Genomic DNA, 22264 nt, shown 5'->3' on the forward strand with positions numbered 1-22264 from the left:
CATCCATTGCTTCTTGCCTGGCAGGTGCCACTTCTCCACTTTCAAGCAGTGCCAAGAGTGGCTCTCAAGGCTAAGCCGGGCCACAGCAAGACCTGCCAAGCCCGAGGATCTCTTTGCCTTTGCCTACCATGCCTGGTGCCTGGGGCTGACTGAGGAGGATCAGCATACCCACCTGTGTCAGCCAGGTGAGGCCGGCTGTGTTCTTGGGGAGGCTGCTGCTTAGCCCGCGGTTCTTATCCCTCTTCCACCCCTGGACATTGACGCTCTGGGAAGCTGACAGGCTGGGGGCTGTGTTGCAGGAGAGCACATCCGATGTCGGCAGGAGGCAGAGCTCGCAAGGATGGGCTTTGACCTGCAGAATGTCTGGAGAGTCTCACATATCAACAGCAACTACAAGTGAGAGGGCAGGGCTGGGGGACCAAAAACATACCAGACCCAAACTTCCTCCACATTTGATTAAAGCAGCTTGGGGGTCCATGAGGGAGGAGGGTTCCCACAAAGCCATCCCATGTGTCTTATTCTCATATAGCTTAGGCCAAGTCCAGTGACCTCCTCTGCTTTCTTCTCAGGTTGTGTCCCAGTTATCCCCAGAAGCTGTTGGTTCCTGTGTGGATCACAGATAAAGAGCTGGAGAATGTGGCTTCTTTCCGCTCTTGGAAGCGTATCCCTGTTGTTGTGTATAGGTAAGGCAGTGTGGAATTGTGGAATGGGAAGTAGGGAGGCCTTTTTCCTTTCTTTTTTCTTTTTCTTTTTCTTTTTCTTTTTTTGAGGCATGGTCTCAAAAAAAGCCCATACTGACCTGGAACTTACCTCAGTGACCCTCATACCTTGTAAGTGCTGGGAATATAGGTATGAGCCACTACTCATGGTCTAGCCTCTTTTATTTTTGTGTCTTTTAGTATCCTCTTTTTTCACAGAAGTAAACTTCAACCCTAGATGGGTTAAACCAAATTAGTAGACACTAAGTGAATTGGTTTTCCTAAATTCTTTCATTTTATATATTTTGTTTTTGTTTTTTGAGGTAGGGTCTCACTCTAGCCCAGCCTGACCTGGAATTTACTGTGTGGTCTCAAGCTGGCCTTGAACATAAATCAGCCCTTCTACTTCTGCCTCCTGAGTGCTGAGAATAAAGGTGTTTGCCACCACGCCTGGCCTTATTTATTTATTTTATCTGTTTATTTGAGAGAAAGAAAGAGGCAGAGAGAACTCTGGATGCATGCACCACTTTGTGCATCTGGTTTTATGTGGGTAGTGGGGAATCGAACCCATGTCCTTAGGCTTTGCTGTTGACTGCTGAGCCATCTCTACAGTTTGGGAGGCCATTTTTTCATGCAGTAAAGAAAGTAGCTGGGCATGGTGGTACACGCCTTTAATCCCAGCACTTGGGAGGCAGAGGTGGGAGGATCATCGAGAGTTCGAGGCCACCCTGAGACTACATAGTTAGTTCCAGGTCAGCCTGGACCAGAGTGAGACTCTACCTCGAAAAACCAAAAGAAAGAAAAAAAGAAAAAAAGTAAAGCAAAGCCAGGAGTGGTGGCGTACAACTTTAATCCCAGCATTTGAAAGGCAGAGGTAGGAAGATCACTATGAGTTTGAGGCCAGCTTGGGATTGCAGAATGAGTTCCAGGTCTGCCTGGCCTAGAGTAAGACCCTACCTTAAAGAAAAAAAAAGTGAAAAGAAAGAATAGTTTCTGAGGTTTGGGGCAGCTGGCTTAAGTGGTAATTGATACTCTATGGGAAGTGACTGAAATTATTCTAAAATAAGAACCACTTCAGATTTTTCTCCTAAAAATAAGGTTTGGGGCAAATGTATTCCTTTTTTTGAGTGTACATGTAGAATATTGCCTTAATTAGAACAGAAGTTTGATGACCAAACCAGATTAGGCTTATACCCTGTTCTGTGTATAGTCTGTGAGCTTTGAATGGTTTGTTTTGGAGGAGAGTTTTTTTTTTTTTTTTTCAAGAGAGATTCTCATTAGGTAGTCTGTGCTGGCCTTGAACTATCAATCCTCTTACCTCAGCCTCCCAAGTGCTGGGACTACAGGCATATGCCAGTGTGCCAGGATCTCACTGTAGCTATATAACTCAGGCTGGTCTGGAAGTGGTGATCCTCCTGCTTTTGCCTTCTGAGCACTAAAGAGTCCAGCCTGTGCCAGCACACACTCCTTAAAGGGTTATTAAATAATAATAGGCATTAATACAGAGATTGTGACCTAAAAAGCCGAAAATACCATGTGATTCTTTACTGAAATGTTTGACAATTCCTATATAAGAATGTAAATAAATTAGAACGAGACAGGTAGTATAACCATGAGGTTGGAGTGGTTTATGCTTTTGGGTCATGTCTTGTTCTCCTGCTGCAAATTTGATGAGTCAAGGTCACCTTGGGAATACAGAGCCCATTTGAGAAAATGTGTGGTAGTGCTTTGTAAACTGTAAAGCTCTCTAGAGACGTTAAGGGTTTTGGTTGCTATTTTCATGACCTGGATATGTTGGTAGCTCTTACTAGCTCTGGAAACCTTGGTCTGGCTCTCTGAGGCCTCCTTGGTAGGTTTCTATAGGCTTGCCATTATGGTTTCTTTTTTTTTTAAATTTTTTTTAAAATTTTTATTTATTTGTTTATTTATTTATTTATTTGAGAGCGACAGACACAGAGAGAAAGACAGATAGAGGGAGAGAGAGAATGGGCGCGCCAGGGCTTCCAGCCTCTGCAAACGAGCTCCAGACGCGTGCGCCCCCTTGTGCATCTGGCTAACGTGGGACTTGGGGAACTGAGCCTCGAACCGGGGTCCTTAGGCTTCACAGGCAAGCACTTAACCACTAAGCCATCTCTCCAGCCCTATGGTTTCTTTTGTCTCGCCAGACACCTGCGCAACGGAGCTGCCATTGCCCGCTGTAGCCAGCCTGAGATCAGTTGGTGGGGCTGGCGCAATGCTGATGATGAATACCTGGTCACGTCCATTGCCAAAGCCTGTGCCCTGGACCCAGGGACAAGGGCAAGTGGGGGCTCCCTCAGCAACGGGAATAATGACACCAGTGAAGCCTGTGACACTGACTTTGGTAAGGCATGGGTGATACTAGTCCCTGCAGGCAACAGAGCCCCTAGGCCTCTGTGGATCCCTGTGTAGGAATGTGGGGATCTGAGGGGTCTCTGATTTTCTACCCCTTTCTTCTAAGAGGGAATGCCCTAGGGCTGGCTGACCCTGGGTCTTCTTCCTGCTGTGTGTTTAGATTCTTCTCTGACTGCATGCTCTGGGGTGGAGAGTACAGCCGCTCCTCAAAAACTGCTGATCCTGGATGCACGATCCTACACAGCAGCAGTGGCTAACCGGGCCAAGGGTGGAGGCTGTGAGTGTGAAGGTATTGCTGTGACCTACTATCTACATCCATCCTGGGCGGCTTTGGTGGGGCTGGGGTGTGGGCCACTGTGTGTAGTGGAAAGAACTAAACCTGCTTAGACCCAAAGTTCTGTTACTAGTTATGACTGTGATGCATAAGTTACTTCATCTTAGGTTTTATTTTCTTACCTGTAAAGTGGGGGTGACACATACTTTGAAAGGTTGTTGATGGAATGTCTAGAGGTTACAAAGATAAGATTATTGGCACAGAACAGCTATTACTTAGAATTTATATTGTCCTCCTTTCTTAACCAATTCCACTGTTATTAATATGATTGCTACTAGTATGTACCATTGGAGTATCCAGTGGTAAAAGTGCAATTCAGGGAGATGGCTCAGTGGTTGAAGGTGCTTGTTTGCAGAAGCTGCTGGCCCAGGTTTGATTTCCCCAGTGCCCAGGTGGAGTCAGACACGCTGAGTGGTGCCCCTGTCTAGAGTTCGTTTGCGGTGGCAGGTGGCCTGCGTGGCCATTCTTATTCATATTTTTTCTCTCTCTTTCTAATAAATAAAAAGTTTTTTAAAAAGAGTATATTTAGGGGCCAGGTGTGGTAGTGCACGCCTTTAATCCCAGCACTCGGGGTGGAGGGGTAGGAGGATCACCATGAGTTCGAGGCCACTCTGAGACCACACAGTGACTTCCAGGTCAGCCTGAGCTACAGTGAGACCCTACCTCAAAAAGCCAAAAAACAAAAACAACAAAAAGAGTATATTTAATATATCCCTGTCCTGAAGTATTTTGCCCTGACAGGGAAGTTTTGTCCAAAGGGCTGCTCTTGTCCTAGATGCCTGTTTCCAGGACTTGCCTATTGTATTTCACTCTCCTCACATCCACAGAGTACTACCCCAACTGTGAAGTCGTGTTTATGGGAATGGCCAACATCCATGCTATCCGGAACAGTTTCCAGTATCTACGGGCTGTGTGTAGCCAGATGCCAGATCCCAGCAAGTAAGTGTTCCCTGCTATGATTCCATCACCCTTCCAATCTCATGTTATCCAGAACTATTTATTCTTGGGTGATATGATGGGGCACTGGGAAATTTTGGGGATACAGTAGATCTGAGCCTGAATAGATTTGGATACAGTGGACCAGTTCCAAGAACACTTTTTCTTCCTCTTGGGCAACATTTTGGCACAGGCACAGGACATTGGATTCTTTTTGTTTAGATCAGTTGTCCTACCCAAAGAACAGAGAACTGAGTAGCTTGGTATTCATGTGCTGCTTCCTAGCTCCTCTCTTGATTCTCAGAAGCTCTATCTGCCTCAGTACTGTGTCCCTGCTAGATATCTTTTGGCAGAAAAGCCATGGTAAGATCTCTCAGCCTCAGCCCACAGAGAATGGATGGCTGATAGTGGCGAAGACATTGTGACATGCTGTATTTTTACTCTTGCATAGCTGGTTGTCGGCACTGGAGAGTACCAAGTGGCTGCAGCACCTGTCAGTGATGCTGAAAGCAGCTGTGCTGGTGGCGAACACCGTAGACCGGGAAGGACGGCCCGTGCTGGTGCACTGCTCAGATGGCTGGGACCGCACTCCACAGATTGTAGCTCTGGCCAAAATCTTACTGGACCCATACTACAGGACATTGGAGGTACTGAGAAGGGGTCAGTTAGGAAAGAACAGAGGAAATGAGGAAGGAGGGAAGGTGTTGGGCTCTCTGAGCTGTCTTGGAAATCTTGGGTAGAGGACATAATAGTAACTTTGAGTCCTCTTCCAGGTTTAGACTTTTTTTTTTTTTTTCTCAAGATAGGGTCTCACTGTGGCCCAGGCTGACCCGGAATTCATCATGTAGTCTCAGGGTGGCCTCTAACTCACGGCAATCCTCCTACCTCTGCCTCCCAAGTGCTGGGATTAAAGGTGTGCACCACCACTCCTGGCTTGGTTTACCTTCTTATTTGCAACTGCCAGCTCCCTGCTTTGGACTGCCTTTTGGGAGCACAGCCTATATACTTTCATAAGAGGCCCTGTGCTTGGACTGTTTTCATTCTGCAGGGCTTCCAAGTGTTAGTGGAGTCTGACTGGCTGGATTTTGGGCACAAGTTTGGAGATCGCTGTGGCCACCAGGAAAATGCAGAGGACCAAAATGAACAATGCCCTGTGTTCCTTCAGTGGCTTGATTCTGTCCATCAGTTGCTTAAGCAGTTCCCCTGCCTATTTGAATTTAATGAGGCATTTCTGGTAAGTCCTACAGCTTGTGACAGGGGTTGGAGAATGGGATCCTGAGACACCCCCCCACACCCCACCAGATACAAGCTGTCTGGCTCTCTAGGTCAAACTGGTGCAGCACACGTACTCCTGCCTGTATGGCACATTCTTGGCCAACAACCCCTGTGAGCGAGAGAAGCGCAACATCTACAAGCGGACATGCTCTGTGTGGGCACTCCTGCGAGCTGGCAACAAGAACTTCCATAACTTCCTCTATACTCCCGGTTCAGACATGGTAAGACTGAGCCCTTGGCCTACTTGGAACCCTATAGGGAGGTTGAACCAGGGAAGAGAATGCAGAGCCAAAGGCTTAGGAAAGGAAAACAAACTGGAAACACTAGTCAAGAGTTGGAGAGAGGGCTCAGCGGTTAAAGGCACTTGATTAAAAAGCCTTACAGCTGGGGTTTTATTCCCTAGTACCTACATAAAGCCAGATATACAAAGTGACATGTGTCTGGAGTTTGTTTGCAATGGCAGGAGGCCCTGGCACATGCATTCTGCCCCCCGCCCCTCGCCTCTTCCCCTCTGTCTTTCAAATAAATAAAAATACCTTTAAAAAAGCACAAACACTGGTCAACACCATTGCTTCCTAGGTCCTGCATCCTGTTTGTCATGTCCGGGCATTGCACCTCTGGACAGCTGTGTATCTGCCTGCGTCATCTCCATGCACACTTGGAGAAGAAAGTGTGGACCTTTACCTCTCTCCGGTGACCCAGAGCCAGGAATTCTCTGGCCGCTCTCTGGACAGGTGAGAAAGCCCTTCTTATTGTTCACTAGAACCACAGTAGCTACTTCCTGTCTCTCCTAAAAGTTGTCATATGTATATAATTTTTTTTCTTTTTTTCTTTTTAATTTAATTTATTAGTTTTCTTTTCAGCAAATACAGGCAGTTTGGTACCATTGTATAATTTTTATTTACTTGAGAGAGAGAGATTGGCAGACAGAGAGAGAGAGAGAAGAATGGGCAAGTCAGGGCATCCAGCCACTGCCTATGAATTCCAGCTACTTTCTTAGCAGAAACCTCTGCTATGTCAAGCATTAACTCCCAGAAGCATCTCTTAAAGAAAGGCTAGAATTTAATCCAAAACAGTAAAGTTTTTTTGTTTGTTTGTTTTATTGAGGTAGAGTCTTTCACTCTAACCAAGGCTGACCTGGACCTCACTGTGTAGTCTCAGGCTAGCCTTGAACTCATAGTGATCCACCTACCTGTGCCTCTCTAGTGTGGGATCAAAGGCATGTGCCGCTACCACCCCTGTGAGCAGTAAAGTTTTGTTTTGGCTAACTATTTAGGGAGAATAAGAATGGGGACTATTTAAATTATAATAGTAAACCATGTTCCTGTTCAACATGAAAAAGAAAAAAGTATTTTCACAGGTGTATACTATTAATGCTGGTGGGTACCCATCAGCTGTTTATTTTTTTACTTTTATTCAATTATTTATTCATTTTTGGGTTTTTGAGGTAGGGTCTCACTCTATCTAGTCCAGACTGACCTGTAATTCACTATGTAGTCTCAGGGTGGCCTTGAACTCATGGTGATCCTCCTACCTCTGCCTCCTGAGTACTGGGATTAAAGGTGTGTGCCACCATATCTGGCACCCGTCGGCTGCTTATCTCTATAAAGCATTACAGACTCAAACCTGAGACACTCAGGTGCCAGTTCTCTTGGCCCTCCATGTAAAAACGTATGCAGCACACATATTCTTGTCTTTACAGCACATAAGTTCTATGAGGCAAGTCCTCAGTTTTGTACACTGTTTTGCAAATTGTTTTTCCCATTTTGTATCAGACTGTCATCCCATGACAACACCTATAAAGTTACGTCACTGTTTCTATTTTCTTTTTAATTACACTTCCTGGCTGGGCATGGTGGCTTACGCCTTTAATCCCAGCATTTAGGAGGCAGAGGTATGAGGATGCCATGAGTTTGAGGCCAGCCTGAGACTACATAGTGAATGCAGGTCAGCCTGGGTCAGAGTAAGACCCTACCTAAAATAACTAAAGGGGCAGCCAGGCGTAGTGGTGCACTTGAGAGACAGAGGTAGGAGGAGCACTGTGGGTTCGAGGCTAGCTTGAGATTGTATAATGAATTCTGGGTCAGGCGAGGCTACAAGTGAGACCTTATCTCAAAAAATAAAATGAAGTAAAACTTAAAGGGAAAAAAAAATCCCTTAATTTCACTTTTTGTAGTTCTTGGGATTAAACTTTGTATATGATAGGCAGATACACTAACACTGAGCTACCTCCCTTGCCCTACTTTTTTTTTTTGCAAGGAGAGAAAGAGAATGAGAATGGGTGCACCAGTGTTTCTAGCCACTGCAAGCAAACTCCAGATGCTTGCATCACTTCGGGCATCTGGCTTTACATGGGTACTGGGGAACTGAACCTGGCTCGTTAGGTTCTTCAGGCAAGCACCTAAACCACTGAGCCATCTCTCTAGCCTCTTTTGTTGTTGTTTCTTTATTTCTTTCTTTATTATTTATTTATTTGAGAGAGAGAGAGAGAGAGAGAGAGAGAATGGGTGCCAAGGCCTCTAGTTACTGCAGATGAACTCCAGATGCATGTGTCACCTGTGCATCTGGCTTGCATGGGTATTGGACAATTGAACCTGGGTTCTTTGGCCTTGCAAGCAAGTGCCTTAAGTGCTAAGTCATCTCTCCAGCGCCCCCCCCAGTCCTTTTTTTTTTTTGAGGTAGGGTTTCATTCTAGTCCAGGCTGACCTCGAATTCACTCTGTAGTCTCAGGGTGGCCTTGAACTCATGGCTATCCTTCTACCTCTGCCTCCCAAGTGCTAGGATTAAAGGCGTGTGCTACCACGCCCAGCTCCTTTGTTGTTTTAAATAGTTGTATAATATCATTTGGGTATCCTTCCCTTTTAGATCATTATAGGAAATGCATTAATGAGTGTGTGTGTGTGTGTGTGTGTGTGTGTGTGTTTAAATCATAGTAAAATGCAAGTACTATAAACCATCAAAACCAATGTTAAGTATACAGTTTAGGTGGAGATTTATTTTAGCTGTGGGGTGTGTACTATTGTATTATTTCAGAAATATAATTCCTAGAAATGAAAATGCTCTGTTCAAAGGATGTGCATGTATATTTCTTTTTCTTTTCTTTTCTTTTTTTTTTTTTTTGAGGTAGGGTCTCACTCTAGCTCAGGCTGAACTAGAATTCACTATGTCTTCTCACACTGGGCTCGAACTCATGGCGATCCTCCTACCTCTGCCCCCCACGTGCTGGGATTAAAGGTGTGTGCCACTACGCCCGGCTAGTATATTTCATTTTTTGAGACAGTCTCACTATGTGGCCCAGATAGGTCTCCAACTCATGATCCTCCTGCCTCAGTCTCCTAAGTGCTACTATTATAGATATGCCTTTTTATACTTCCTTACCTAGTTTGCTTGGTATAGCACAGTTTTGGTATTTTGTTTATTTGATGATGATTTTTTTAAGTTAAAATGAAAGGTTTTGGTTGAAAATTACAAAATATAATAAAAATCTCAACATCTTAAATTTTTTTAATTTTAGGGTCTTTTGAGCTGAGTGCATTGTCAGGGCATAGATTTCTGTGATTTTTTTCCCCTAGAATTTGGGTATAGGTTTCTCAATTAATTTTCCCAGGGAAAAGACTATAACTTTCTATGAAATTCTCAGTAAGCTCTGAGAGCCAGGTAATAATCATGGTCTTAAGTCACTGTCTGATTTACCAATTTAATAAATGTTTCTTTCTTTCTTAGGGGGAGGGAGGGAGGGAAGAAGAGAGAATTGGCATGTCAGGGCTTCTAGCCACTGCAAAGGAGCTCCAGATGCATGTGCCACCTTGTACACATGTGTTACCTTGTACATCTGGCTTATGTGGGTTCTGGGGAGTCGAACCTGGGTCCTTAGGCTTCACAGGCAAGTGCCTTAACCCCTAAACCATTTCTCCAGCCCAATAAACATTTCTTTAATACCTAGAAGTTGCTTAGTACTGGGTTTTGTGAGTTCTACCAAAGAATTCAAGATATCATTCCTACTTTCCAGATACTTTAAAAATATTTATTATTATTATTATTTTTTAAAATTTTATTTATTTATTTGAGAGCGACAGACACAGAGAGAAAGACAGGTAGAGGGAGAAAGAGAGAATGGGCGCGCCAGGGCTTCTAGCCTCTGCAAATGAACTCCAGACGCGTGCGCCCCCTTGTGCATCTGGCTAACGTGGGACCTGGGGAACCGAGCCTCGAACCAGGGTCCTTAGGCTTCACAGGCAAGCGCTTAACCGCTACGCCATCTCTCCAGCCCAAAATATTTATTATTATTATTAGGAGGATGTTTCATATGGATACATCATGAGTTGGTACTCTCTTTTCCCTCATCCCTGCCCCCATTCTATTGGGGACGCTCCTCAGTAGGGTTGCAGGTATTACCTGTGGGGTTGTAGTTTATGCGTTGTGGGAGCAGTAGCCAGTTTTTTTTTGGGGGGGAATGCCTCTGGGCATTATGTTTCAATCTGTGGCTCTTACAATCTTTCTGTCCCCCCTCTTCCGCAAAATTCCCTGAGCCATGGTGGGTGAATTTTAAGTCTATTTCAGTGATGATCTCTAAGGAGCCTCTGGATCTCTGCTTTGGTAAGTGTTGAGTAACCTCAGGCTCCTGCACCCTGGTGCTGATTATCAGGAACAGCCTGGAAGCAGCACTCTTGCTCATCTCCCCATTCCTCTGTGGATTCAGCAGTGGCTTGGCTGAAGTGCAAGGGGTAGTTTATCTCCTCCAGTCTCACTACCTTCTGAGAAAGAACAGATTCTTCAGTGGAGAGTGAAGTTTAAATGGGATAAGAATTATTAATTTAGGGAGAATTTGATGTATGTAACCCCTCTTTTAGCCAAAGACTACTGAGAGCTTGATACTAGAGAGCATAATCTTTGTCTCCATAGGATTCTGATCTGGTTCCTGATTCCAGATCTGAGTTCCTTTACATTGAGCGGATCTCTTAGCCAATCAGAAAGCTATTGGTTATGCACTGAGGCTGTGTGCCACTATTGCACTGGCCTATATATACATCATGTCAGGGTGTTTTCTTCTGAGTAGCTTAGACCTCTGGTTGCTCAGAACATTGTTGGCCATTTTCCCCAAGTACCTCATGTAGTGCTTTCTAGCACTAGACAGGCTAACCGTCTGGGGACTGGCTTTCTTCTGAATTCCAGCCAGGTCTTTCCGTGCTCTGCGTTAACAGCATATAGTATCTTCTGCCATAGGGTCTTAGCTTTGGCCTCAGGCAGGTTATCAAGTGCTTTGACAGAAAGCTGTCGTGTTTTGGGGGCCTCGTAGGTAGGTCTCTTTGATCAACAGCTCAGTGTGGGTAGCAACCAGTCTGTGGTACTGGCAGTTTCAGGTCAAAGACAGAAAATTTTTTTTTTTTTCTTTTAAACTTAGGTTTCATCCCGCCCTCACCAGAGCCCTACTTTTCAGGTGCTCCCCCCTTACTCCTTTTGAGGGTTATATCTTTTAGGCTATCTCCAAGGATAAAGGTTTCTGTATTATCAGCTCATTTTGGATTTAATTTTTTGTTTGTTTTTCCCTCTTCCCCTTTCCCTACCCTCCCCCCCCCCAAACCCTACTCTCCCTATTGTCTGGGCCTTGAGTTGCCTATTAGGTGTGACTGGGTTAGGAATCACAGATAAGTGACGCCCTGTGGGGTTTGTCTTTCTTGAGTATGATCTGTTCCAAGTCTGACCATTTTTCTACAAATTTCATTGTGTCATTTTTTTCTCATTGCCAAGTAGAATTCCATTGTGTTACTATACCACAGCCAGATACTTTTTAAGCTTTAGATATACACACACACACACAAAAAAAAAAAAAAACAAACCAATTACAGGACAATTATAAGTATCTCAGAAAATAAGAATGTGTATAAATGCAGTGTTAGAGAAATGAGTTTTTTTTTTTTTAAGGCTATTTGGTGACTGTTCTAAAATTTCATAAATTCTTCATGAAGGATCAGTTAGGAAGCATAACCCAGACATTTAAAAAAAAAGATTTATTTATTTATGAGCAGGGAGATAAGAGTATGGGCGCACCAGGACCTCCTGCAGTTTTAAATGAACTCCAGGCACATGTACTACATGTGACCCTGCTTTAGCAATTTTAAAAATATTTTATTTTTATTTACTTATTTATAAGAGAGAATATGGGTGTGCCAGGGCCTCTAGCCACTTTAAACAAACTCCAGACATATGTACCACCATGTGCATCAGGCTTACATGTGTTCTGGAGAGTTCAGTCTTGGTCTGTAGGTTTTGCAGGCAAGCATCTTAACCAAGCCATCTCTTTAGCCCTTTAGCAATTAAAAAAAAAATTATTTATTTGACATAGAGAGGAAGGGAGGGAGAGAGAGAGAAAAAATGGCCGCACCAGGACTTCCAGCCACTGCAGACGAACTCCATATGCATGCACTACCTTGTGCATCTGGCTTATGTGGGTCCTGGGGAATAGAACTTGGGTCCTCAGGCTTCACAGGCAAGCACCTTAACCTAAGCCATCATTTCCCCAGCCCCATCTTCTTTTTGTTGTTGTTGTTTATTTTTATTTATTTATTTGAGAGCAACAGAAAGAGAAAGAGGCAGAGAGAGAAAGAGAGAGAGAATGGGTGCGCCAGGGCCTCCAGCCACTGCAAACAAACTCCAGACGTGTGTGCATCTAGCTAACGTGGGTCCTGGGGAATCAAGCCTCGAACTGGGGTCCTTAGGCTTCACAGGCAAGCGCTTAACTGCAAAGCCATCTCTCCAGCCCCCATTTTCTTTTTTTAATGAAAGAGAGGAGGAGAGAGAGGGGATTGGCATGACAAGGCCTCCAGTCATTGCAGTCAAACCCCAGACACATCCACTCCCTTGTGTGCATGTCAACATTGCATGCTTGTGTCACTGTGCATCTGGATATGTGGTATCTGGAGAGTCGAACATAAGTCCTTAGGCTTTGAACACACACTCCTTAACTACTAAGCCATCTCTCCAGCCCCTTTAGTGAATTTTTTAAGTGGGCAAACAGATTAATGGGATACAGGGAGTTGTGAATGTGGCTACAAGATGAGGTAAGAAAAGTGCAAATAAACTGCTTATATGAGAGATTATTTGAAAAACAACTGCCTCTCTGGAGCTGGCAGGGGTTGAGAAAGGCATCTTCTGAGAAGTAGAAATATAGGGCAGGTCACTGGGGGCTTTAGACCTTACAGTAGAGTTGATCTTTATTGTTTTCAATAATAAGAGCACAGGAAGTCATTATGACTTACTAACAGTGGGATATTTGGAGTGAGCTGGAAGAGACCAGCCAGGTCTGCCTTTGTAATTCAGACATGAGGACAAGAGTCCCCAGAGAGAGGATGGGCTATGCTTAGAAATAGAGGATTTATTACACTAAGGCTTTGGTTGGAAATTTGAAAAAAGTACAGCAGGAAGAGAACCTTTTTTATGGTGTATATGGTGTCTTTAATGTCAAAAAAAGATTTCAAGTCTCTCTGAGCTTAAAAAAATTAGAGTGAAAAGCTAAGAAGAAAGCAGCCTATTTGCAGAGAAAGAGGAGATGTAGGAAGGTTGGAATTGAAATACTAGTTGATGGTAGAGAGATTTTTTTTTTTTTTTTTTTTTTGGTGGGGGTAGGTGCTTTCTTGGTAAGCCGTCTCTCTAGCCCAGGCTGACCTGGAATTCACTGTGGAGTCTCAGGCTGACATCGAACTCACGGCGATCCTCCTACCTCTGCCTCCTGAATGCTGGGATTAAAGGCAAGTGTTACTACACTTGGCTTTCTTGGGCCTTATTTATGAGAAAGAGACAGAGGCAGAGAGAGACAGAGAGAGAAAGAGAATGGGCGCATCAGGGCCTCCAGCCACTGTAAACAAATTCCAGATGCATGTGCCACCTTATGCATCTAGCTTTCATGGGTGTTAGGGAATCGAATCTGGGTTCTTTGGTTTTGCAGGCAAATACCTTAATTGCTAAGCCATCTCTCCAGCCCATCTTAGGCGTTTTGCAGAGTATATTCTCAGAACATTGGTTAATTTGTAATATTGAGTGTCTTGTGAACTCTCAATTTCATACTGCCCTGATGGCCCAAGTCTCTGTATTTTATTATTTATTATCATTATTATTATTTTTTCAAGGTATGATCTCACCCGAACTCAGGGTGTCCTCCTACTTCTGCCTTCCAAGTGCTGGGATTAAAGGCATGCGCCACCACACCCCAGCTATATTTTTATTTTTTTAAGGTAGGGTCACACTCTAGCCTAGTCTGGAACTCAATGTAGACCCAGGCTGGCCTCAAACTCACAGAACCCCTCCTACCTCTGCCTACCTGTGTGCTGGAATTAAAGATGTCTGCTACCATGATGGCAAATTATGTATATTTTACATGGTCCCGTGTCCTGACTTGGAGTTGTGTTTGTCATTCCAGGTTACCAAAAACCAGATCCATGGATGATCTTCTTTCTGCCTGTGACACAAGCAGCCCTCTGACTCGTACATCCAGTGACCCTAACCTGAACAACCACTGTCAGGAGGTCAGAGTCAACCTGGAGCCCTGGCACAGCAATCCCGAGGGAGCAGAGATGACAGTCTTCTTAGAATCTGGGGTAGCAGGTCCGCAGCAGGCTGGAGAAGTGGGTCTTCCTCCCCCTCTGCCCAGCAGCCAGAAAGACTACTTGAGCAATAAACCTTTCAAGGGTCACAAAAGTTGTTCTCTCAGTTATAAACTACTTACCGCTGCTGTGTCCCATGACGTGAAGAGCAACACCTCGAATCCTGAGAGCAGACTCCTAGAAGGGACTGAGACACCATCCCCAAACCCTCCTGCGCAAGAGGAGCCGAGTAGGACTTGCGATGGCTCAGGCAAGTCACCTGAACAGTGTCCTGAAACAGAAGAAGTCGTTGCACTCTCAAACGCCATTTCTAGCAAGTGTGATGGAGCTTGTGATTTTCCCAAGTTTTCCCAGGATCCCCCTCCAGGTGTCCCCCAACCAGCCCTGCTAGACTCCATGCTGACTGTGCCCCCCAGGTGTGCTCTGGAGCAAAGTCCAGACAACCTTTACAACCCACTGAGTGCTGTCTGCCAAACTCCTCAAGAGCCAAGTGCCGACCACCTCAGCCAGGATCCTCCAGGGTCTATTGTAAGCATCTCCCACCAGGAACAACCCAGCTCTGTGCCAGATCTGGTCCATAAAGAGGAAGACACTGGCAAGAGAGGAAATAAGAACGGGCATTTACTGGAAAATCCTCGCTTTGGGAAAATGCCCTTGGAGTTGGCCCGAAAGCCAATTTCTCAGAGCCAGATCAGTGAGTTCTCTTTTCTAGGGTCCAACTGGGACAGCTTCCAAGGGATGATGACTTCATTGCCGAGTGGGGAAACTACCCCCCGGAGGCTGCTTTCTTATGGTTGTTGTAGCAAGAGGCCAAACAGTAAACAGATGCGGGCCACAGGGCCTTGTTTTGGGGGCCAGTGGGCTCAGAGAGAAGGTATGAAGTCCCCTGTCTGTTCTAGTCATTCCAATGGACATTGTACTGGCCCCGGAGGAAAAAACAACCGGATGTGGTTGTCCAGTCACCCAAAACAAATCTCCAGCACAAAGCCTGTTCCTCTGAGTTGCCCTTCTCCAGTGCCTCCTTTCTACTTGGATGATGATGGACTCCCCTTTCCCACGGATGTGATACAGCATAGGTTACGTCAGATTGAAGCAGGGTACAAGCAAGAGGTAGAGCAGCTACGTCGACAGGTGCGGGAGCTTCAGATGAGGCTGGATATCCGCCACTGCTGTGCCCCGCCAGCAGAGCCCCCCATGGACTACGAGGATGATTTCGTAAGTATTCACGATCTGCCCGTTGTCCAGCCTGCTTGCCGCCCACTCAACATTCATTTGTTGGTTTCTTGCTCGGTGCCGCTGGGTTAGGTGCTTAATTAACAAGATAAATGACAAGAAAATGGTTAGAGTGATTATGGGAGGGGGGTACCAGGTGTTGGAGGGCAGGAGTGAGGTAAAAAGTTCACGGAGGGTTTTTCTGAGAAGATTTTACTTGGTCTGAGTGTTAAGGGATGTGTGATATTTGGCAGGGTAGAATGTGAAAAGGGCATGCCATTTTCAGAAGCATGTAGGCAATAGGTGTTCCAGTGGTATGGCTTAACCAGGCACACAGGAGTTGGGTGCGTATGCGCATATGTATGAATGCATATACACGGGGACTCTGAGGGGCAGAGGTGTGGTATAGTGGGAAGTAACAGTGGAGAATTAGATGAATGTTAGAAGGATCAACTTGAGTACCTTTTGATGAAGCAATTAAGACCCAACAACATTTTAGAATAATCTGGGTGAGATGAGACCATTCAGGCTTTATTATCCTGAGCAGTCTTAAGCTCTATCATAGCAGTTCTTTGGGTCTTTTAGGAGGCATCTTCTCCTACGTGCTATCTGTGCAAATATTTCCCTTTCCTTCAGTTAAGGTACTTCCAGTTAACCTGTTGCTCACTTCTCTGCTGGTGGAGTAGAAAGGACTAACAACTTCTTACTATTCAGGATAATGCTTTAAATACTGAGCCAACTTTTTTATTTGTAAAGACCAAATCATAGACATTTTTGGTTGAGCCATGCAGCCAGTGACACAGCTATTCAGTGTAGCTTTTATAGCCTAAAAGCAGCCATATAGCCATAGATGATATATTAAATATTAAATAAAATTTCATTTATAATAAAACCAGGCTTGGGCCAGAGATGGCTTAGCAGTTACGACACTTGCCTGTGAAGCCTAAGAACTCATGTTCCAATCTCCAGGTCCCACATAGCCAGATGCATTGTGATGCAAATGTGCAGTGTTGCACAACTATCGTATGTGTCTGCAGTTCGTTCACAGCAGCCAAAAGGCCCTGGCATGCCCATTCTCTCTCTCTCTGTCAAAAATAAAATAATTTGTGCCGGAGAGATGCCTTAGAGGTTAAGGCACTTGTATGTGAAGACTAGGGATGAGGTTCAATTCCCCAGTATCCACATAAGCCAGATGTACATAGTGGCACATGCATCTGGAATTGGTTTATAGTGGTCAGAGGCTCTGGTGTACCCATTGTCTATATCTGCCTCTCTTCTTTTTCTCTCTCAAATAAATAAAAATAAAGTATTAAAAAATATTTTTAAAAAAACCAGGCTGGATTTGGCTTGTGGGCCATACTTTGCCAACACTTAGTTTAGGATGTAACATGATGGTCTTTCTGTGCCATGGTATGGCTTACTGGTTCTGCAGTCAAAATACTACATCCAGATCCCAGCTTTACCACTTATGAGCTCTTAACTTTCTTTTTAAAATATTTTGTTTTTTTGGGCTGGAGGGATGGCTTAGCAGTTAAGACATTTGCCTGCAAAGCCAAAGGACCAAGGTTTGATTCCCCAGGACCCACGTTAGCCAGATGCACAAGGTGACACACATGCATCTGGAGCTCATTTGCAGTGGCCAGAGGCCCTGGCATGCCCATTTTTTTTTCTCTCTCTCTCTCCCTCTTTCTCTCTAAAATATTTTGTTTTTATTTTTTAGAGGGGGCCAGATAGAGAATGGGTGTGTCAGGGACTTAAAGCACTTCAAACCAACTCCAGACACATGCATCATGTTGTGCATCTGATTTATGTTGGTACTGGGGAATGGAACCTGGGTCCTTTGGCTTCACAAGCAAGAGCCTTAACCACTAAACCATATCTCCAGTCCTAGGTCTTAACTTTCTTAACCTTATTTTGTACGATAGGAATAATACTAGTATTATAACACCAGTGTTACTAGTTGAGGAATAAGTTTGTACATGGTACCTGATTCCTAGTAAACAGTGCTTACAATGAAGTTGATGTTGGTATCTCTGCATGTGCTTCAGACGTGTCTGAAGGAGTCGGATGACAGTGACACTGAGGATTTTGGCTCTGATCACAGTGAAGACTGCCTTTCAGAAGCAAGCTGGGAACCTGTTGATAAGAAGGAAACTGAGGTATGTCTAGGCAAATTTGTGGTGTTAATAAGCATAAGTGCAAGCCAGTGAGCTGTCACATTTCTGAGAGAAGTGATAGGCTATTGCCTTAACACTCTCCCCAGGGAGTGTCATTCCTGTGAGCAAGTATGACCACTCATAAAACCATCTTGATCATTTTCTCCTGGGCTTCTTTCCTAATTGCACTGTTCATATTCACTCTGTGAACAAGGAACTGGAACTTTTCCTTGTGCCTTTTAGGTGACTCGCTGGGTTCCAGACCATATGGCATCACACTGCTATAACTGTGACTGTGAATTCTGGTTGGCCAAACGAAGACACCATTGTAGGTAAGTGGATTTTTTTTTTAATTTGTTTTTAAAATATTTAAAATATTTATGTATTTGGCTGGGTGTGGTGGCACATACCTTTAATACTAGCACTCATGAGGCTGAGGTAGTAGGATCTCCATGAGACCAGCCTGAGACAATGTAGTGAATTCTGGGTCAGTCTGGGCTAGAGTGAGATCCTACCTTGGGAAAAAAAAGTTTTTGCAAGAATGGGTGTGTCATGGGCTCTTGCCACTATAAAAAAAAACTCCAGATGCATGTGCCACTTTTTGCATTTGACTGTAAATGGGAACTGGGAAAATCTAACCCTGGCTGTCAGGCTTTGCAAGCAAAGCACCTTTAGCCACTGATCCATCTCTCCAGTCCTGTTTTTTTTTTTTTTTACTTTTCCCCTTTAAATATTTTATTTAAGCTGGGCATGGTGTTGCATGCCCTTAATCCCAGCACTTGGAAGACAGAGGTAGGAAGATCACTGAGTTTGAGGCTACCCTGAAACTACATAGTGAATTCTAGGTTAGCCTGGGCTAGAGTGAAACACTACCTTGAAAAACTTAAAAAACTAACTAAGTAATTAAATACTGTATTTATTTACTTGCAAGGAGAGAGAGGGAAAGAAAGAGAATGAATATGGACATGCCAGGGCCTCCAGCCACTACAAACGAACTACAGATGTATGCACCACTTTGTGCATCTGGCTTTACATGGATGCACCATAACCTAACCACTGGGCAATCTTTCCAGCACCCTGTTTTTTGGTTTTTTGTTTTTAAATTTTTATTAACAACTTCCATGATTATAAAAAATATCCCATTGCTGGGTGCATGCCTTTAATCCCAGCACTGGGAAGCAGAGGTAGGAGGATCACTGTGAGTTTGAGGCCACCCTGAGACTCCATAGTGAATTCCAGGTCATCCTGGGCTAGAGTGAGACCCCTACCTTGAACCCCCCCCCAAAAAAAATCCCATGGTAGTACCCTCCCTCCCCGTTTTGTTTTTTAATTTTCATTTATTTATTTGAGAGAGGAAGGCAGAGAGAAAGAGAGAGAGAAAATGGGCATGCCAAGGCATCTAGCTATTGCAAACTAACTCAAGCTATATGTACCACCTTGTGTATTTTGCTTATGCTGTTCCTGGGGAATTGAACCTGGTCCTTTGGCTTTGTAGACAAGCACCTTAATTGCTAAGCCATCTCTCCAGCCCTGTTTGTTGTTGTTTTTTTAAATAATACATGTTTTTTTTTTTTCTGAAAATGTCCCTACTGCGTTGGTTTCAGTAGCACATATACTAAAATTGGAATGAAAATGTCTCTATTAAGTGTGAATCTTTTTTTTTTTAATTTTATTTATTTGAGAGAGAGGGATGGAGGGAAGCAGAGAGAAAGAAAGAATGAGTGTGCCAGAGCCTTCAGCTGCTGCAAATGTATTCCAGACGCATGTACCACCATGTGCATCTGGCTTACGTGGAATCGAACCTTGGTCCTTTGGCTTTGCAGGCAAATGCCTTAAACATTAAGCCATCTCTTCAGACCCCCTTTATTTTTTTAATGAGTGTGTGATTTACTGTGACTCATAAAGTAGGGCAGTACATATGAATAGAAATAAATTGGATTAATCTGAAAATGGAGACATTGTAATAGGAACTATTTTTGTGCTAATCTTTTCATTTATTTATGGAAAACCTTTTAGATTATCATTCATTTTCAGTACATTGGTATTTCTGGTGAATTCTTTTTTCTTTGTGCTTTGGCAGAAATTGTGGAAATGTATTTTGTGCTGGATGCTGCCACCTGAAGCTGCCCATTCCTGATCAACAACTCTATGACCCAGTGCTTGTCTGTAACTCATGTTACGAACACATTCAAGTTTCTCGTGCCAGGGAACTCATGAGCCAACATCTGAAGAAACCCATTGCCACAGCTTCCAGTTGAATGCCAGAGGAGATGATCTGTCCATTTTTAGCAGGTTTGACGGGAAGATCTGCTTCAGGTGTAGACTGGAAGGTTCCTTGGTATGGCTTATGAAATCACAGAGCTCAAAGATAACATCTTGAGAAATCCTCCTTGGTACCATGTGACTGAAGCAGAGGAATTTGAATTTGGCAGGAGGTTTTCTACTGGAGAGATGCTCACTTTGGGTAACGGTCTTGATTCAGACCCAGAGTCTGGAAGCTTAATGCTGAGTTGGTGACTCCAGCTTCTTTGTCCTAGGGGTCATGAGATGTTGATTTCATAGATACTGCCTGGTGCAAAGTGTCCAAACAGCAATAGAAAGGCATCTGTATAACCAAACTCAAGTGATAACCAGGCCCATCTCTCCTCCACCTTGAAAAAAAGCAGATTATAGTATAAAAGATAGGACTTCCTATCCTATTTGAGATGAACTCTATTCTGTCCGTACCTCTGTGCTCTGTGTCTGCATGAAGGCTCAGTCTTGTAGAGGCACTCCCTCTAGTCACATTATACTGTCTTCTGTGGAGTTTGGTTCCATGGTTTGGCAAGCGGAGGTTGTGATGGACTTTCCACCTGGCTCAGCAGCCAGCATCTGCAAGTATCCAGAGTAGGAGGACAGTGCAAAGAAGTGAGACATTTTGGGGAGCAGAAGAAAACTGATGATGTTTAGTCTTGGCAAAAATCAGTTATTTTGAGCTGTGAAGGTAGTTGTCACTCTATTACTCAGTGGCAGCTCTTGAGGTATGCACTGTGAAGCATGAGAAAGGAAAAGCAAAAATGATTCTTATGAATTATCTGCTGATTGTGCCCCACCCTTTGCGCCTGACCTTTCCTAGTTGTCCTGGTGCTAACATGGGAGCTACACCTTGATCCTCTCCTGGCATGAAAATAAAACTAAGGTTTTTGTTGTTCCATCACCCACTTCCCCCATGTTGTCTTTCCCCTTGGCTGCTGCCTCCTCTGGGTCACACTGCTTCTTATCCTGAACACTTGACACCTCGAGGGTAGAATTAGCATTTGGTTTTTACCTCCTAGCGTATGCTGTTTGGTATGTGAGGGTTTCAGTACAAATGCTGCTGTCTATTTCTGTGCACTTAACAATGGAACCCAAACAAGAGAAGAAAGCCTTGATACCAAAATTGGGAGAGATGATGTGTCCATTTGGACCAAACATTTTTTGTTTGTTTGTTTTGATTTTGTTTTTTTTCATCTTAATATGTACCAGTGGCACTTAACCAAAAGATACAGTGATATAGACATGTACTGTGGTTGGGACAGATACTGTCTCCTTGGCCTGCAAGGAAAGCACTAAGATTTCCTTTACACGTTTTCCTTTATTCATTCATGTAAAAGATAAATTCCACTTAGGCTTCTCCTGTTTTAAAACCATGCCAGTTGTCTTTCTCACTGCTGCTGTCATGTTGCTTTCTAGAAAAAAATTTTTTTTTTCCATTCAAAAATAATCTACATTTAGAACAAGGATTATTGTTCTGACCTTTTCTTCAGTCTTACAGAGAAGCATCTATGCTCCTTTTACACTTGCTATGGATGTAACCTAAAAAGTTTTGGCATATTTAGGTCAGCCAAGCAGAACTCCTCTCCCTCCCCCATTTGAATGGACCTGAATAATGGAGATTTTGTGTCTGAGAAATTCTGAGATCAATGAAAAAGTAACAAGCTATTTCTTGTCTCTGATACATAAAATTCTTTTAAGTATTTTCTCGATCATTAAAATTTACTGCTAGTCATGAATGTTTTTTTTTTTTTTTTAATTAATTCTCATTGCACTTCACTCTGCCTGTTTACAGGGGGATTGGTAACATTCGGGGAGACTGTATCTGTCTGCTTTTGAGGGACTATCCCATCAGTGAACAAACTGCATGGCCTTGGGAAAGACCCTGGGCTATTGGCTCAGATGTGTTCATCAAATACTCCTTTCAGAGCTGTTGTGGGTGTAAGTGACATGATGTGGCCAAAAATCCAAACTGTGCAGTTGCGTTGTGACAAACATGCAATGTGCTGTAAAAACTCAATACAGTTTAAATAAAATCTCTATATTAGTGCTGCTTTGTTGGGTCTTTTATTTTTATTTTTGTGGTACTGGGGGGTTAAACCTAGGGTTTTTCTACATTGAAGGAGTCTACCATTGAGCTAGATCCCCAACCTTCATTGTAATCTCTAAGTAAATGTAGTACTTAAGCTAGGTGTGGAAGAAAGGAGGAATAGGTGGGAAGGAAGGATAATACTGAAAAGCAATACTCATTTTATCAGCACAGATCCTGTTATTTTTGTGTTTCTTAAACTGTATAAAATTTATTCCTATGGGTTCTGTAGAATTCTTTCCCATTTCAAGTGAGGTTCACTTCTCCTTAATGTCTGTTGATTTCTTTCTGCCAAGTGCTTG

General features: G+C 43.8%; 1 protein-coding gene across 4 annotated transcripts in view; it reads left to right on the forward strand.

The window, feature by feature from the left end:
• Positions 1-21922, forward strand: part of Mtmr4 (myotubularin related protein 4) — a 31060-nt gene extending 9138 nt beyond the window's left edge. For all 4 annotated transcript variants that reach the window (XM_004669954.2, XM_045158251.1, XM_045158252.1 and 1 more), the window contains 14 exons: positions 25-185; positions 300-396; positions 570-683; positions 2864-3060; positions 3232-3360; positions 4233-4344; positions 4793-4988; positions 5390-5575; positions 5667-5837; positions 6196-6350; positions 14030-15428; positions 17474-17584; positions 17825-17913; positions 19662-21922. In XM_004669954.2, coding sequence (XP_004670011.2) covers positions 25-185; positions 300-396; positions 570-683; positions 2864-3060; positions 3232-3360; positions 4233-4344; positions 4793-4988; positions 5390-5575; positions 5667-5837; positions 6196-6350; positions 14030-15428; positions 17474-17584; positions 17825-17913; positions 19662-19839 — 3295 coding nt within the window. In that variant the 3' untranslated portion in view covers positions 19840-21922. The remainder of the gene's footprint in view (positions 1-24; positions 186-299; positions 397-569; positions 684-2863; positions 3061-3231; positions 3361-4232; positions 4345-4792; positions 4989-5389; positions 5576-5666; positions 5838-6195; positions 6351-14029; positions 15429-17473; positions 17585-17824; positions 17914-19661) is intronic.
• The last annotated feature ends 342 nt before the right edge of the window (positions 21923-22264 follow it).

The sequence above is a fragment of the Jaculus jaculus genome, chromosome 9 (genome assembly GCF_020740685.1).
Source record: "Jaculus jaculus isolate mJacJac1 chromosome 9, mJacJac1.mat.Y.cur, whole genome shotgun sequence".
Lineage (NCBI taxonomy): Eukaryota > Metazoa > Chordata > Mammalia > Rodentia > Dipodidae > Jaculus > Jaculus jaculus.